This window comes from Mercurialis annua, linkage group LG1-X (genome assembly GCF_937616625.2).
Source record: "Mercurialis annua linkage group LG1-X, ddMerAnnu1.2, whole genome shotgun sequence".
NCBI classification, from domain to species: Eukaryota; Viridiplantae; Streptophyta; class Magnoliopsida; order Malpighiales; family Euphorbiaceae; genus Mercurialis; species Mercurialis annua.
In genome coordinates this window covers 45,044,518-45,063,322 of record NC_065570.1, presented here as the reverse complement: position 1 = coordinate 45,063,322, position 18,805 = coordinate 45,044,518, and the positions used below count along the sequence as shown (strand labels likewise).

At 39.8% G+C, this 18,805-nt stretch overlaps 1 protein-coding gene and 1 long non-coding RNA gene across 3 annotated transcripts; both read right to left on the bottom strand.

The window, feature by feature from the left end:
- Positions 1 to 7,951: 7,951 nt before the first annotated feature.
- On the bottom strand, positions 7,952 to 10,952 carry LOC126665848 (uncharacterized). Of its 2 annotated transcripts, XR_007637704.2 has the most exons (4): positions 10,067 to 10,952; positions 8,801 to 9,317; positions 8,496 to 8,698; positions 7,952 to 8,244 (listed from the first exon to the last, which is right to left on the bottom strand). It is a non-coding gene; the product is annotated as an uncharacterized LOC126665848 (long non-coding RNA). The 2 variants fall into 2 exon arrangements; XR_007637703.2 differs by having other exon boundaries at positions 8,496 to 9,317.
- A 41-nt stretch (positions 10,953 to 10,993) lies between these two features.
- Positions 10,994 to 18,538, bottom strand: LOC126671049 (leucine--tRNA ligase, cytoplasmic-like). Its single transcript, XM_056104559.1, has 2 exons — positions 18,311 to 18,538; positions 10,994 to 15,360 (listed from the first exon to the last, which is right to left on the bottom strand). Exons 1-2 carry the CDS (start codon positions 18,536 to 18,538, stop codon positions 12,082 to 12,084), a joined length of 3,507 nt encoding a protein of 1,168 aa, XP_055960534.1. The 3' UTR covers positions 10,994 to 12,081.
- Between the last annotated feature and the right edge of the window lie 267 nt (positions 18,539 to 18,805).

Below are 18,805 nucleotides of genomic sequence, written 5' to 3'. Positions count from 1 at the left end.
TAAGCGGCTGGAAGATGCCAAGTTCATCCGGGAAGCCCAATACACCGAATGGCTCTCTAACATCGTGCCAGTGATGAAGAAAAACGGGAAGCTACGAGTATGCGTAGACTTTCGGAACCTCAACCTGGCTACACCTAAGGACGAATACCCGATGCCTGTAGCCGATATGCTGATAGACAGGGCAGCAGGACACACGATACTCAGTTTCCTCGATGCACACTCCGGGTACAACCAAGTTCCAATCAGCAAAGAAGATATCTCCAAAACGGCTTTTAGATGCCCAGGGCCGATCGGAGCCTACGAATGGGTCGTGATGCCTTTTGGCTTAAAAAACGCGGGGGCAACATATCAGAGGGCGATGAACAAGATGTTCAGAGGCCTTGAATGCCTTGAGGTCTACATCGACGATGTCGTAATTAAGTCAAATACCGGCGAAGTTCATTTGGCCGACCTCCGGAAAGGTTTTTAGCGTATACGACGTAATGGGTTAATAATGAATCCTCTGAAATGCGCGTTCGGCGTTTCGGCTGGAAACTTCTTGGGTTTCTTGGTTCACCAGCGGGGAGTAGAAATAGACAAGAACAAAGCTAAGGCGATTATCAATGCTGAACCACCCAAAACCAAGAAGCAGCTCCAGAGGCTCATCGGTCAAATCAATTTCCTGAGAAGATTCATAGCAAACACAGCGGGCCGACTTCGCAGCTGGAGTGTTTTGCTAAGAGGAAAAGAGACCGACGAGTGGATATGGACGGGCGAGCAACAGCGGGTTTTCGACGATTTGAAAGGTTACTTGGCAAAATCTCCGGTTATGACCCCTCCAAAGCCGAACAAGCCGTTGTTGCTATACCTATCGGCTGCACACGAGTCTCTAGGATGTATGCTCGCCCAAGAGGACGATGGGGTCGAGAGAGCAGTCTACTACTTAAGCCGAGGATTGACGGACACAGAGATTCGCTATACCGACATAGAAAAAATGTGTCTATGCCTGTACTTCACATGCTGCAAGCTGCGATACTATATGTTGCCGGTCGTAGTGTATGTATTATCCCAGACCGACATCATTAAGTATATCTTATCGAAGCCATACCTGAGGAATCGGATTGGAAAATGGGCGATTGCAATGTCCGAATTCACATTGGTGTACGTTCCTCAAAGGGCAGTAAAAGGACAAGTGTTGGCAGACTTCTTGGCCGATCACCCTGGTATTACCCTCAAGGAAGAGACACCTGATCGAGTAGACATCACGTTCTTCGACATCGACGTGTGGAAGATGTGGTTCGACGGATCCAGGACAAGCCAGGGGGCAGGCGCGGGAGTACACATCGTCACACCCTTGGGGGCATCCTACCAGCTATCATTCAGACTCCAGTTCGAATGCACCAACAATCAAGCAGAATATGAGGCCCTCATATTCGGTTTTGAGATTTTAGCCGAGCTAGGGGCGAGGGCGAGGGCGATCAGTGTAAAAGGAGATTCTTTGCTAGTCATTAAACAAGTGACAGGAGAATTTAAATGCGAGTCCGAGCTGTTGGTGAGGTATTGCAACAAGGCGAAACACCTGATCGAAGGCTTCCAAGATACGAGAATAGAATACACGGAGAGGGCCGATAACGGCGTTGCAAACGACCTAGCTCAGCACGGGAGTGGTTACAAGGTAAACCGAGAATTCGACGCCATAGAGAGGGAAACACCGAATCTCCACACCGGGGGCATCACGATCGACGAAAGACAGTTCTCGGTTTACCAGCTGGACGTCACCCAAGATTGGAGGGACGAGCTCCTGAAGTGGTTCGAAAAACCAGACGCCACGAATAGGAGGTTGAGGACTTTAGCCCTTAATTACGTGGTCTTAGCCGGCGAATTATATAAGAAGGGCTTTGAAGGGCTACTCTTCAGATGCATCGGTCCAAAAGAGGCGATGCTTGCTATGGCCGAGGTACACGAAGGGATAGCAGGCGCCCACCAGGCGGGTCCCAGAATGAGGTGGCTCATCCATAAATACGGCTTTTATTGGCCGAAAATGGAACAAGACTGCATAAGATATGCCAAAGGTTGCGAAGCCTGTCAGAAATTCGGCCCAATACAACACGTCCCGGCCGAAGACCTGCACTCCATTATCAAGCCTTGGCCATTCAGAGGATGGGCGGTCGACCTGATAGGGAAAGTATACCCCGGCTCGTCTGATGGTCATACTTTTGTGATTGTCGCCACTTGCTACTTCACCAAGTGGGTCGAAGCTAAACCTTTGAAGTCGCCGACACAAGAAGCGGTGATCAAGTTCTTCAAAGAATACATCGTCCACCGACACGGCTTGCCCGAGTCCATAACCACAGATCAAGGGACGATGTTCACAGGAAGCGATATAAGTTGGTGGGCCTCCCAAATGAAGATAAAGATGTTGCACTCAACACCGTACTACGCCCAGGCCAACGGACAGGCCGAAGCCACGAACAAAGCCATCAAGCTCATAGTTCAAAAGATGATTGAAGAAAACCCAAGGCAATGGCATGTGTTTTTATCAGAAGCTGTTTGGGCGAATAGAACCAGTCAGAAGTCGGCTACTGGGACCTCGCCTTTTAGACTGGTCTATGGTTACGATGCGATGTTGCCAATGGAGCTGACCGTCATGTCTACTCGCCGCAGATACCAAAGCGAATTGTCCAAAGAAGATTACTTTGACAAGATGGTGATAGATTCTCTGGACCTTGACGAAGAACGTTTGACGGCGTTAGACCACTTAGAAGCCCAGAAAAGAAGGGTCGAGAGAGCTTACAACAAACGGGTAAAACGGAAAGCTTTTTCCGTGGGCGATATAGTATGGAAAGCAGTCTTGCCTATCGGCCACAAAGACACTCGGTTTGGCAAATGGAGCCCGAACTGGGAAGGCCCCTTTATCGTGGTCAACAAGTTAACAGGCGGTGCTTACTTGTTGGCAGATATTGATGGGGAAGAACACGATAGGGCGATCAACGGTCAGTTCCTGAAAAAGTATGTTCCGAGCTGTTGGGAGGGCGTAGACCGTCGGTTATTTGGAGCCGACGAAGAGTAGTGCTGTTGATGCTTCCCCGCCGAGTATCCTGAAATGTTACAATTCACGGAATATGCGGCGAATATAAGACAACGCCGATCATTCGGTAGCACCGCTTGCGTTTTCGGCGTTTCACATTCGTTGAGTTTTTTCAACGGGTTCTCTGTTTTTTCTCAACATATTGTAATTATTTTTTAATAAATAAACATTATTTCGTATCGGACCAATTACGGACCGATAATATGAAAATAATCAGACATGAAAGTAATGCAAGTTGTGAATTATGATGAACTTTTCGGCTCTCTGGCCGAGTAAACATTGACAAATGACGAACAAATACAAGATACGGCCCCCTGGCCGATCAAAGGTTGCCAAAATTTCGGAGCTAGTGCAAATACACAAAGCCACTGAATTGTTCTGAACTTGCAAAAAATATAAAAATTGTTCTGGACTTGTAAAAATCTAAAAATGGCTAAAAATATCGCCCAGTTCGCTCCGAACGGTAATAAAAGCTTTGCGAGCATCGTCCACCTGCGGCTTCACCTTGGCAATTTTCTGTTTCAGAACTCCCCTGCTCTTTTTAACATCGATCCCCTGCAGCAGACTTTTGTCCATAGAGACCTCCAGCTCGCCGATCTCCTTCTCTTCAATATTTAGCTCCTGCTTGATAGCAGCCAGTTGATCCTGAAGGGCTTTAGCACGATCGCGGCGGGTAGTGAGGGTCGAAACAGCCGACTTCACATGAGCTTTGAGCGTCTCCAGTTTCTCCTTAGCTTTGGCCTCCTGGCTCGCCAACTTGTCAGCTTCGGTCTGGACGAGCGCTAACTCATCATGAATCTTCTGGAAGGCAGGAAAAGAGGCCGACAGTTTCGCCATAGCTCCGTGAGCCTTCTCACTAAGCACCTCTGGCGGAGCATCGGCCAGTGCTGTGGCAGCCTTCCTCAACTTTTCGGCCTCTTGAGGCGATTTGAAGATGGAGGTACCTTCAGGCTTCATCTTTGAGATGATATCCAGGTGATCGCCCCAATTCTCAGAAGGGCCGCTGCTCACTTCTACAAGCAATTTGCTCTCCAAGATGGGCGGCTGATCATCATCACTGTCAGAATCCAAGAAAGCTGCCGCCTTCGCCGCCACATCATCCGGATCGGTTGGGCTTAGAGGAATCTGCCATGTTTGACCACAGTAAAAGATAAGCTGCTAGGCGAATAGTTTAGAATGAGCAATTAATTAACTTACCTTGGAATGTTTAGCAGCAGGCTGGACATTGAAGTTGAGATACTCTGAAGCCAAGGGCGATATACGCTGCGGGGTCTCCATTCGCCTCAGAATCTCCGAAGCGTTAGGAGTCTGTGAACTGGTGGCCAGCGAGGTTTGGGTGTTGCCTTCACCTTCAAAAGGTTGAGATTCACCTCGAGATTGAACATCGCCGCCAGTCTGTGTATCGCCCCGGGAGGACGAATGGCAGCTCTGCGAAGGGGTGGCAGCAGGAGAGGGATCAAATAAATGAGACCCTTTGCGTTCAGAAATCCCCGTGACCGATTTGCCTTTAGATTCGGCTCGCCCTATCTTAGCCCTCGGCTCCTTGCTGGAAGTCTTGGCAGCCCTTTTCTTCTTGGATTTTTTCGTGGGGTTCTCCTCTTCATGATCATTCTCCCAGTTATCTTCTTTTTCGAAATGGGGAATACCAACTGCAAAAGTACACTAAGTATTAGTGAAAAGGAGTCAAGAAAGGTAACCGAAGAATATTTTTAGAATACCTGGGATCTTCTGGTAACCGATGCGCACCAGTTCGGCTACGGATTCTTCGTAAGGTGGGCATCGGATGCCAGTATACGTTACTCCCAAATCGGTTAAGTCAACTTTAGCTTTCTTTTTTCTAGTTTTTGGTTTTTTAATAGGGGCGATCGTAGCATAATTACATTTTGGTACACGAGGGGATTTGTACTTAAATTTGGGGCGAACCTTTTCTAAAAAGAGTTGGTAGGGTAGGTGTTTATATTTTTCCTCCCAAATTCTATCCCATTTTTTTATAAAAACTAGACCGAGCTACCCTCCTATGTTCTTGCATCTTAAGGTTCATTCCTGGGCGATCTAAAGGGTCGAATTTGAATTTATAAAAACGTTCAAAGCGAGAAATTTCGAAATGATAACCGATAATACCTGTGAAAGTTTGACGTTTTGGGGCCTGCAAAAGAAATAAATCGGCATGAGTAGGTTTTCTGTTTAAAGGTGGTAAATCGAAATTATGAAGTGAAAGAATCTCTTTGCGCGATAAATCATAATACGATTGGACGATGGAATTCCACCAGTCGGTGAATCCAGGAGAACAGATGGGGGACACACAAGGGCGAGACAAGTCAGACAAAGGAGGGAGATAGGCTTTGTTTAGGCGGGTTATGTGGGTCCCGCGATTATTGAAGGCGATCAATAAAGGACAGGGAATGCCTTGGGCGAAGCCAAACTGGCGAGAGACATAGTTAGGACAGTAAGGTTCGACCCCGCTACGATCATATTCCAGTCCCGCTATTAAATTCCGTGATTTAAGGGCACTTCCCCAGTAAGGGCCGCCGAGCTTTAATCTTGGATCGGCTTCAATCGCCTCTTCCATGTTTTCAGTATCCCATCCGGCGAGGAGCCAAGACGGGGGGTAGGCGAGTTGAAGAGCCGGGCACATTAACTCTGACGATCTTATTGCATGGCTGTTGAAGACTTGCAAGACATCCAAAATATGTGGAAGGCGTGTGCCGGCCGATATCAATTGGAAGCCGCATAGTTCGGCCTTGATAGGAGGACCGAGCTCAAACAGCTCAGGGAAGTACATGGCCAACCAAAGTTGGGCGATCCAAAGTGGGCCTCCTGGGCACTTGAAAGTTCTGGGGTCCTTCAGGGGTACAATATCACCCAATGAGCGGTACAGATGGGCTAAGACAAATTCGCCTAAGTTGCATCGGCGTCCTTCGGCGAGTGCAGCAGCTAGTGTGAAGCAATCTTCAGTCACCCGGAATGATGAAGTACACAGGACATATTTGGCAAGGAAAAAGGCCAAGAAGGCGATGTGCTCTTTATGATCGGGTTTGTATGGTTCCTCGCCCATGAACAATTTTACGAAGGAGCCATAGCTTTTTTGTGCCTTTGTCAGATTGAATTTTGGGAATTCGGCGTAAAGGTTGGGAGTGATCCGCTCGCCGTTAATTGGGATGTTGAGCATCAAGGCCAAATCAAGAAGAGTGATGGTCATCGGTCCGGACTTAAAGCAAAAGCAGTTGACGGCGCTTGACCAGTAAAGCGAGGCTCCCATGATGTAGTGTTTGGCGATGGGTCTGCTCGCCTTGCATAATTCGATAAGGTCGAAAATCCCTACATCCACCCATAACTGGCGATAATGAGGAGAGAGTCTGATTGCCCAGTTGGAGAAACCCGCATGTTCGATCGGCCAATTCCTGAAAGTAGTGCCGACCCATACTGATGATTGGTGTGGTAAGGAGAATCTAGGGGGTGTGGTTTCGGTGAAAGGAGAAGCGAGGTCACATAGGTGGCTAGGTGAAGTTATGATAGGACCGATACAGAGTTGGTTATCGCCGGCATCGGTAATTACCTTGAAGTCAGTATTCGGAGCGTTGGTTCGGACTTCGTCAATCTTGGCCGATACTTGTTCAGCTAGGTTCACATTTGGGGCGGCCATGGTAGCTGCAAAGAATGGAGATACCTTAGTAAGGCGATTAACTAAAAGGGCGAATCAGAATTGAGAAAGGCGAGGATGAAGGCTTACCAGAAAAGACTTAAGAAGTTGCTTGAGGTTGCTGAGGAGAGAGAAAGCTTGATAAATGCAGAGAGAGTAGGTAAGTGATGAAATGAGATGGTGTTTTTCTTAAAAGACAAAATCAGAGGGAGCCGAAAGGTCGTGGGGTCAAAGCGTGGCATCATGGAGAACAGCTGGAGATGACGTGGCCAAAAGGGGTACCGAAAGGTTTATAGATGCGCACCCCTTTAAATTTTTTCAAATGACTTGGGCCTCAGTAGTGGGTTTCGAAGTGCTGAAAAGGGAGAACAAGCCCAAAAGATAAACATTTCAGACTTGTTGGGGGCATTGTTTACACCGGCCCAAATAAATACCGGATAGAACTTCATATGGGCTTATCAGGGATCAAGGCCCAACGGAAAGCTTGTTTATTGTTGCTTTTTCTATTTTATTAGGAGTTTGTAGCTCATTAGGAGTGATTTTCTTTCAGAGTCTTAGTCCTAGTCAAATTAGGAGTCTTAATTATGAGGAGCTATAAATAGCTCAGAGCTTTATTATTTTTGTATCAACAAATCAATCAATCAAAAACCAAGCCCAGTGCTTTTTATCCCGCAATCTCCGGATTGTTTTAATTTAGGAGTAGTTTTCAGTATTAATCTCGCCTGAGTCCGTGACTCCCAGATTATTACTTTTTAGATCACGTGGTTAAGTGTTTTTAACCAAACAAGCCCTGTGAATATCTGCATAGGTTCGTTAAAGTATCAAAACTCAAACCGATCCCGATTATAAATTCAAAGATTCGAGTCCGGAATATTTCCAGGCGAACAACATCAAATAACTTTGATTCTCTTGCTAATGAATAAGTGCATGCTAAAGTATCATATAACAAAAACAAATTCAAGTAGACTAGAAACTTACCTCATGACCATATAGCAAGAAGGTAAGGAGAATGATCATCCTATACCTGGTGACCATATAGCAAGATGGTAAGGAGAATTTTGATCTCACATTTGCTAAACCGAAAATCTATTTACACTTAATGTTCTGATATCCTTCGGTTTTCTCACTGAAAGTGAATCAACATTCGCAGATATGGAACGATCACTCTTGATAAACCATCAGGTCGGTGAATTTTGAATCTTCACCTTCCCCAGTTAATATTTCGACTTACTTAACATCATCAAGGCTTCCATGATGTTCAATTATGTGATTAAGGACTGCCTGCAAAGTCAGGGATTTGTAAATAGTCAATGGATGGTAAAGCTTTATTTATAGCCAACGAGTTGTAAAGCAGTAGATTTTGTTGCAAACTATAAGATTGAAAGTTAACAGAGAAGCTAAAAGATAGAGGTTATTGATGATATCAGAGTTTAGAGAACCTGAACCTCACATTGTACATGCATATCCAGCCAGACAAGATATTGCACAACAGCAGCACCATCACAAACATGTGCATTTTTCAAGCCCTCCAACTCAACTACGTTCCAAAATGACAAAACAATCAATCAAGGAGGACATATATTCAGACAAAAAAAAGGAGGACATATAAGTTCTGAACTATACTGCTATGAGAAGTTGAGAACAAGTATCAATAAACTCAATCCTTAATCTTGTGTGTGTGTGTGTATATAAATATATAGGGCTTTTACCGAGTAATTGTAGAAGCACTGTATTACATTACTCATGCCTTTGAAAAAATTTATTTCTATTGGAGTTGTAAAAAAATACCTTTAGAGCTTTTGTAAGAGCTAGAGGAGAGTCGGGAGACTGCTTCAGAAGCACTTTTTCAGAATTCAACTTTGAATACAAAGCACAGCAGCAAGAACCAGGATCAACCCATATGAGATCAACTTTATTTCCTTCTGATTTAACTGCACCATTTTCTGTAAAAGCCTCACTAGAGTTGGTCTTTTCAGCATCAGTTCCTTTGACTGCAGACGGGCAAAGGTGATCAGCTGCAAGCAAAACACATCTGAGCCCACTTTAGTATATTCACGAACTTCAATTCCATTATCCTTCAAATAAGAGTTTACCTAAAAGTGGACATAAAATCAAACAAATGGAGATTTAACACCACAATCAGAACAATTGCACCGCATAAGAATGAACTTGGAAAGCCAAAACTGGGACCTTTGTTAGCTGTCCTGAATGTATATCAAGTTAGAAGAATGACTGTTGGATTTGTCTGAATAATGGATCCTATAATTGCCTTTGCTGTCATCAAATCGGTTTAAAACCATGATAAAGGAACTTGACATGAATTCCATTTCAGAAAGGTTTTGAGTCTTACCAGTAGCAACAACACATGTCTATCCTACCAGATATGCAAGAGTACTAGTCATTTCTCACATCACTCAAAAGTCAAAACTTTAAAATATGAACTTCTAAAACAACGAAAGAACAAGAGATTAGGTGAAAAAAATATCGGACTGTAGAACAACAAGCCTTACCCAAGACAAAAGAGGATATACCTTTTGGACAATATCATCAACATTATGCTTCTGTTTGGTACCAATGGAATAGCCTAGTCATGGGGGGTAGAGTGTCAACCTGGATCGGGAATAAATCATGAATAAGGTAAATGATCAATTTTAAAATAAACACAAGCATGTTAAAGTCTACTACTATTACATATATGATTGAACATATCAGCATTAGCGGGAAAACAATCAAACATCTACAAAGAAAACACAAATCTTGTCAGGATTTAAAACTAGCTTCTGGGCTCTGACATTGAACTACTTGATGACCACAGGGGCCTCATTTCCAGATTCAAACTAGCTCATACTATACCGACATATAATCGCCCAATTATCCAGAAGTCAAAACTGATTCGTAAATTATGCATAAAAAGACTTAATTTAATCGAATTGACAACAAATTGTAAGTTGCAATATGTGGGTAATTGATTTTGAAGGTCACTGTACTTTTAAAAAATTACAAAATGGTGACCGAACTTCAAAACGTAATATTTTATTTACTATACTATTTGGTTATGTTAAGATAGAAGGATTTTTGGTCACTGAAGAAAAATATTTCAAGTCGATTTTTTGTTGATTAGGTGTATATATAAAATATAAGGCATTATTTGTCGTAAATAATCAAATTTTGATTACTACATATGTATAATTTGACCATAAAACACTTCAAACCCTCCAAATATCACATATTTAAAAGTTTAGTAACTATTTTGTGACGTTTTGAAGTTCGGTCACCATTTTGCAATTCTTGAAAAGTACAGTGACCCATAAAATCAATTACCCTGCAATATGTTTAAATTTTGGCAGTTTGAATGGTACCTTGAAGGAGTCGAAGGGATGCACTTTTGTTTCCATCTGATTATGGCAGAAATACAAATATTATCAGGCATTAGATATTAATTTTCTGTGCTTCACATGCCTTTTGAGGTCAAAATTTGTAGCATAACACGAAAACCAAAGAAAAACAGCAGATACATCACATCTGGTCTAGTAATTTTTACATTAAGTAGAATGGTCATTACTTCTGGCTTTCCAGAGCAGGTAAGATCCTCTCTCAAGCACCATGCAATTCTGCAAGATTAATGTTGTGTCTGTAAGTAGTTTATCAAGTCCTATAGCAGTTCGGCTACAGTATTTTGTTCCAGTAAAATTTTAATGAACAAGGAACTTACCAACTAGTGGTAGCAGAGATTTGACTTTACATGTTACTCTTTAAGTTAGGAAATTACATGTGACAGACAAGCTGAAAACAACTTACAAACACGCAAAATCATGTTTATACTTCTAGTTGCTCAACTAGTCAGAACTATGCCGCAAAATTGTAAGAAGATATATCCCTGAAACATGGTATATTTATTAAGTATTAATAAAGATTTTGATTCATTAAGACAACAAAACATTAAGATTACTGAATGAGAAATAACAATTGACTACATCTGTCTACAGAACAAAATACAAGGATATATTAAGTACATTTCAATTTTCAAGTAGCAGCCAAATTATTATTTATATATCAAGCACACAGTTTAAGAACAATGAAGAATGTCAAAGTATTGGATGTATGCTATTCGACAATTCATCATTTCATAGGAAGAGAAAGATACATATGATCTAAAGGCTGCGAATCAGTGATAATTCAGAGAATAATAGAAGACCTACACCGGCTGAGATAACAAAGATAATAAGAAACAAAATTAGAGAAATTATATCTCTTACATGTATCCTTATGAGTTATGACATTTAGGGATTCAATCTCAAGAACTTAAGACTTACAAAACTGATAACTGATTCTACAACAAATAAGAAACTGAAATGCTAAAATCCATCTTTGAATCGGTAATCAAACCTTGCATTTTAATAATCTAGCTTCTAGAATATCATAAATCAAGAAAACAAACAAAATTCAGCCCGACTGTTACTATGAATCGATAACTAATAAACTTCAGCTCAAACTTATTTTTTGCGATTTTATTCAATCTCAAACAAAATTGATAAAAACTTTACTTAGTTTAGCAGTAGCATTATAAATAAATTCAGTACAAGCATGAATCAAAACCCTAAGTAAGTGAAGAAGAATCATTAAATGACAGTTGCTTTCTCCACAAAGCGACTGAGAAATACGGCCGCACATCATCTCCAACATATTGTAAATCAAAAGAACATGAAAATAATAGACGGGGAAAGAGAGAACCTGAAGAGGAGTGCACTAGTGAATGAAAAGAAGCTGTATGAAGTCACCCGTTGTGAGCACATAAACAATGAGACAGTTAAAAGGCATAGTTCTTACAAATGACTCATATATCTAAAAAATTAATTCTATGTTGCAATGAAATGCAAAAATACCAAAATCGAAGAAAAGAGAAAACACAAGAGAAAATGGTCCTTACTGTTTTCTTTCACTACCATTAGCCAACAGAATGAAAATACTATACTTTAATAACATGCTTAATATATCAGAAGCTTATGACAAGAATAATTACTATTCCATCCTAAAGTTAGATCAAAATCTTAACCAGCCTAAATCATCACATTAAAGAAAATTCAAAATCTTAACTAGCTTCAAATATCCGCTCTAAATCAACATGCTGTCATTGCTAATAGAACATGCCAATGTCATGAAGCGGACGCCAATTCTGCAAAAGAAGCTTTGGTTTGTCTCTCTTTCTCTCCCCAAAGCAACCCATAAGACACAACTATCAGACAGTGTCCTGCCTGTTATTGTAAAAACACAGAGATGAGAAGCCAATAATTCAAAACAGCTTTAAAGCATAATGTAAGAAAGAAATGAACATTTAAGTGTAATATAAGGTGTCTCTAGAGGTGTGGATGTCACCTCACCTGGTCAAGTAGATGACCGTTGGCTCTCCAGGAGAGGGGAATTTTTTGTTCAGCACTGAGACCTGAGGACCAGCTTTAGAGACATCTTCAGTATTGGTTGCACACAAAATTTCAATCTCCCCAATCTCAAGTTTTCTCTTGATCAAATCATTATTCTCCCCAAGTTTTCTCTTGATCAAATCAATATTCTCCTTAAGGACCTCAGTTTCTCCAAATGGTAACTTCAAATCCAAGGACTGAGCCCCCAACTTAATAGCCTTGTTCTTATTAAATTTCAAAAAAGGCACGACTGTTTGCCTATAATCTCTCTCCTGACCAACTGAACTATTCATTAATTGTTTTTCTATGTCCGCATCTGCATCTGGCTTAAAACTACAATTCTTACTGTCAAATTTGCTTTGAAGTATCCTCAAACATTCTGCTTTCCATCCATCATATTGCTCATTCACAAATATAAGAACTATTACGTTGCCTGCAGTTAATGTTGAAACTGGAGCTCCCTTATTGGGTTTTTTAGAGCCTGAGAGCTGTTCATGAAGTGTCTTCCTCATATTATCAATTAAGTCATGCAAATAATTATTTGCAGCCTTCAGAGTTAGGTCGGGATCAGCAGCAACTGGCCAACCTGCATTCACCACAAACCCGTCCTTCCTCAAAATTTCCCTCCACATATATTCTGCATAGTGTGGACATATTGGAGCAATAAGGCGAATCTGCACATCCATATAACGCCACACTAAATTGCGGTTCATACGCCCAGAGCCACATGAAGACTTGTAATCAAGCCTTGCAGCTTGCAAATATTGAAACCCAGTTAGTAGAGCTTCTCTAAACATGCATTTCTGGTAATTTTGCTCGGTCAATTTGACAGCCAAATTTATGTCGTTTTCAAACACTCGATCAGCATAAGTAGATGGGGGACCCACTCTGAGATATGAGTCAACAGCCAAGTCCTCTTCCATGAAGGAAAGTTCTCTAGTGAGACGAAAGATTGCAGAATTTGCAGTTCCAGACACAAAATTTGCATCATCAACACCATCCCCGGCATCAGCGAGAGAATACCGTGTTGCATCAGCAGAAAATTCCTCAATCGCCTGGCGCAGTGTCATGAAATTTCCAGTAGACTTGCTCATCTTTTTCGAATTAAGCAGTAGATGCCCATTGCACCTGAATCCACGAGGCCAGTGGTGCTTAGCCATGATGGCTGTATGGTTGTAAATACAGAAAGTCAAGTGATTCTGGATAAGGTCCTTACCGGAAACTCGAAGATCAAATGGGTACCAATATTCAAACTCCTGCTTCATTTTCTCAAGTAAACTTGAAGGTATATTAGATGACTTGGGGTATGGACCCTTACAGATGATAAAATCCCAGACTTCATCTGTCATTTCTGCAGGCTGAACAGAATTGGCCTTGCTTGAGCCATACATGTCGTCGTTATGAAGAAGGTGAGCAACAGTGTAATAAGCCATGTAAATGGTGGAGTCAGACAAGGATTCAACAAGAAAATCTTTATCCCAGGGAATGCGAGTACCGAGCCCAAAAGATCGTGAACAAGCCCACTGATTCAACCAGCTTAAAGTATGCTCAAAGTTATTTCGATGCTCATCAGAGTAGGGTTTCATATTGGACAGGCAGTCCTTAGCCAGTTTTCTCCATTCTTCTTCTCCATAAGTAATGTACCATTGATCAGTGAGAGCAACAACACAAACATCACCGGACCTCGACACAACTCGCTCTTCAGGCTCACTGTATATAATTGCCTCGCCTGTCGCAACGAGCTTAGCCCTAATTAATGGCTTTGCTTCCTGGACTTTTCTGCCTGTTAGTTCTCCAACCAGCATTATTCCATCTGTGAATCCTCTCAAATAGGTCAGCCTCTTGGCTTCTGCAAGTTTTTCTTTTTCATTTGGGCTCCTAATTTTGAGATCCAGACAAACTTTTTCAGCAGCCTTATCTCCAAATTCTGGAATATTGATGATTGGCACGATCTCAAATGGCAACACCCATTCATCTTTCAAATTATACTTAGCTCTCAGAGCAGGTTTTGCTTTCAAATCATGCAATGCCATATAATCATCAGGAGCATCACTAGGTACACTAGTCACAATCCCAGTTCCTTTGTCTGTCAGAATAGTTAACATGGGAAGAGCATATATGACCTCGTTGAAAGAAAGTGGAGACTTCAAGCGTAAACCAATGAGATCATAACCAGTTAGCTCAACCAAGCTGCTAGGTTTCTGAGGGTACCTTGAGAAGTTCTGATAGGCTAGGTTTAGAGCTGCTCTCTCTGTAAGAATGAACACATCTGTTTCATTAATCTCAAAAGCTCCATATTCACCATCAGGCAATACCCATACATTTGTTTGCCCGTACATTGTTTCAGGTCTCAGTGTAGCAGCAGCTAGAAACACATTTTTCCCTTCTAAAGGGCCCAATTTAGGAGGGAAAGGTGGCAGCACTTCTATTTTGATGATAGTGTATTCTTGGGGCTGCTTTCCTTCACCGCTTGCCCTGTCATGATCTGCACATGGCTGGCCATCTGAGGGAGAGAATATTGTGTAGCGCACATCTTTTACAATCTTCCCCATGGCTTTCAATTTTCTCATCTGCCACTGCACAAAAGAATCAAAGTAAGGGTTTTTAGGCGTTGTCACAAATGAACGCCTCCAGTCACAACCCAAACCAAAAGCCTTAAGATCTTCCATAGCTAGAGGCGGAAAATATGTCAACCATTCATTAGGATCCTTGAACTTTGATATGTCAATATCCGAGAGCCCAAAACTGCGCATGATTTCCCACTGGTACACTTGTCCTCCTGATTTTGATGCAGCCTTGGACTTTTTGCCCTTAAACTTATCTAATGGAAAATTTTCACGGGCATAACCCGTATCTGTTTCTAATTCCACCCGATCATCCACTTCATTGGGAAATACAGGTGGATTACCAAACAGCTCAATCTCCCTACGAAGCTTATCCGCTGAAGCCTTGATGGGCATGCCAGTGCAGTGGAAAGCAAATGGCAAGAGAACATTAGCACCTCTCAATCTATGATAGGCAGCGGCAAACTCAAGCTTGGATAACGAGAATTCATGTCCGAGATGCAAAAATCCATTCATATATGGAAAAGGAAAGTTTCCAAAAAACTTCTCATCTGGTTCAGGAGGGCTATTACCAGATTCAGACCTGAAAACATCTTTTTCCTCCCACCAGGCTCGAGCCTTTCGCTCAATCTCCAAGAGACGGTCTCTCCTGGCGAAGCTTTGTGTATCCTCCTATGTTGGCATTTCACAAAAACGATGGGAACTGCAATAAAAAAGACACTGTAAGCAAAAGATTTTATCAAGATGATAGATTAGAGCAATAATGTGTTGTTGTATTTGATTCAAGAATATACATACGACTCTAAATACACGCAGTTAGGAAGTTTTCGTAATTGGGTAAATCCCTACAATCAAGTATTCTAATTGATTGACATAAATTACTTCCTGATATATTCATATTCTAACAAAGAACATATTTGGATAACACACAAGTTTTAAACTTCCAACTATTGATTTGCAACATATTTTTGGCAACACTTTCGTTTAAATTCAAGGAAAATTTAATTATAATATGAACAAATCATTAGCATTCAAGAAATATAAGCAGAAGCAGAGAAAAACACACACTTTGAATTCAGTTTTAGGATAAAATTAAAAGCAATTCAAAAGAACCCAAATCAAAGAAACAATAAACAAAATTCAAACACGTAGTTTAAGCATATAAAGAAGAGAAAAAAGCACATACCTGTTGGCGAGGAGAGGCGGCAGCGATGGGTATTTGTTACCGAGAAGAAATCTGTGGGTATATATTTGGTGTTCAAATTTATCTTTTCCAACTTAATATTTAAACTTGGTGTCCAAGTTTTTCTTTAAACTTGGTGTCCAAGTTTATAACTCAAAAAAATCTTATATAAATTCCTTATAATAACAGGAATTACTCCGAAACTTGTTGTCCCTCTCTCTTTTAAATTACTACGAAACCCTCGCTTTGCTTTAAAAAAAATAACTAAAGTAAATGAATACATTATTTTAATTTTTATTATATTATCTAACGATTATTTCACAAGTATATAGTTAGAAATCTATTTATTTATTCACCAAAAACAATATTTTTAATTAATATTTTAATTACGGATTGATTTTGTTTATTATTTAATGGGTTGTCTTCCTGTATAAAGTGAGTTTATTTTTATTAATGAAAATTAAGAAGCGCTTCAATGTATTATGATAAACCATAAACACATAATTTAATTTTAAAATTTATTCTACGATCTGCGGAGAATGTTCAATATGTTTTTCTCTAAACATTACTATGTTTTATGTTAGGTTGGTAGAATTTGTTCAAAATTTATTTAAGTTATTTTTCTATTTTTATATATGTTTTTACATTAAAGAAATTATATTAAATTTAGTGGTAAATTCAAATATTTAAGATAGAAAAAACATGTAAACTTTTTGTACATATATAATTTCAAAAAGATACTATAATTTGACAAAATACAAAAATTTAAATGAAAAACATTCTATTGTTACATTCATTTTAATGATATTATTTAAAATGTGAAATTTATAAGGTGTAAAATTATCATCATATATTATATACTCCCTGTCCCAAATTGATAGACACTATTCTAAGTTTCTTTGTCCCAAATTATAGGCAGTCATTTATTGCTAAAATGATAAAATGTCATGAATACCCTCATTAGTTATACTATATTACATTAAAAAGATAGCAAACACCTCTAAAAGGCAAAGTCAACACCTCTAAAAATATGCAGGGAATTGGAAATCCTTGCTTCTCGATCTAGAAACTGAGTTAAATGAAGCTTCTCGATCGAGAAGGCCCTGTTCTCAGTTGTTTAAATCTTTTTGGGTTCTTGTGCTCTCTTGACCCACTTCTACTTTTGGTCAAACAACTTGTAATAGGATGTTTTTATTTTCTTTTTGGACTTAACTATATATAGCACATTATCTTTTTAGGTCATTTCATGTAGCCACTTTGGAGAGATTAATCAAGTAGTCATAACTTTAGTCTTTTACTCTCTCAACTTTTAGCATAGAATCAATATATTGTTCTTGGTGTTCATCGTTATTATTTCCAAATTTTGGATATTAAATCCCTATTAATGCAAGTTTTATTATTTGGGTCTTCATTATCTATACATGTTTGATTGTTCTTTACTTCCTTTTAAGGTAAATCTCTCAACATTAACTATGTCTATTCATTATTGCTTAATTATTATTTGGGTCTTCATTATCTATACATGTTTGTTTGTGATTGTGAAGCCTAAATGCACGAGAGTGGTGTAGGGTTTGTGCGGTTGTGTAATTTGTGAATTTAGTCCTATCGAAATCTAATTGCGCGAGAGTGAGTTAGATTTCGGTGTATTAATCAAGTAGCGATTCTTTCAACCTCCGGCTCGAGAGAGCGGATTTGATACCCTCGAATAGCTTGATCCGAACCATTATCTATAGACCCGACCTATTTGTCCTAATATTCGATTGTCATGATTAGACAACCCTTAGGCGTTTTTAATTATCGTATTTAATTCTTATTCTTGATTAGTTGTTTGTTATTGCTCATTTAAATTGTTAATTGTTAGTTGTTTGAGTTTAAATTGTAATGTTACTTAAAACCAATCACTTTTCATTGCTTTCTGAATTGAACTTCAAAATCATAATTCACTCACTTTTAACCTCTAGTCCTTGTGGGTTCGACCTCGACTTGTCGAATATTACTAGTTGGTATTTTTGCTAATAATAACCTTAATTGATTTTGCGACAACAATTGTTAAATCTGCATAGAGAAAAATATCATTTAAAGAACGCACCGAAATAATTGAAAACTAAAATAGTAAGAAACCTTACCTTACTATGTAGAAATAGAGTGGGTAATGTGAGAGTACTGCTGGTGCAATGACCTATTTATAAGCTGAACGAAGGCTAGTATACTGCGTGCGGATATGAAGTATACTTTTTTTGGGAAATTGAAAAGCAAAAAAAAAAAGGACAGCGACTTAAACAAGCACCCGGGAAAGCAAAGGTCTACTGTATTTCACGGAAGACAAAGTATATTTTAGTCCTTATAATATGAACTCAACATTTAAGTCTATATTCGTAGGCACGTAGTGGAAGGCCAAAATATTTATTATCGCTTCTAATGCCACATGCTTTTGGAAACCTGGAAGGCAGTATGATAGGACGTAAAAGTTGACAGATAAAAAACAGCCTGAAAAAAAATTATGAAAGCTAATACATTTGACCCCATATGAAAGAAACCAAAAATATTTGAAGTCCGAGGCAAATGAATCGCAATAGCTAATAAAATGGCAGAATGTGCAAAAAGACACCAATTCCAAAATGAAAAGACATCCCATATCACTTCATGTATATTTTTACACCAGCACATTAATTATTCACCCACGATGAGGACCCTACGCATTATATGGTCTGGCATGAAAACCAAGTCATGTATATCGTTTTGATATTCACGCCATTTCAATTCTATAGTGTAGAATATTGTACAATGTACATGAATAGATATTAGAATACTTATAATCAAATTATGGGGTAGTAAAAACTTTAAAATTTAATCTATTTTTAGTTTGGTTTTTATTTTTCATTTTTGTTTTGATAATTTTTAAATTTAATTTTATAATCTACATGTTTTATTAAA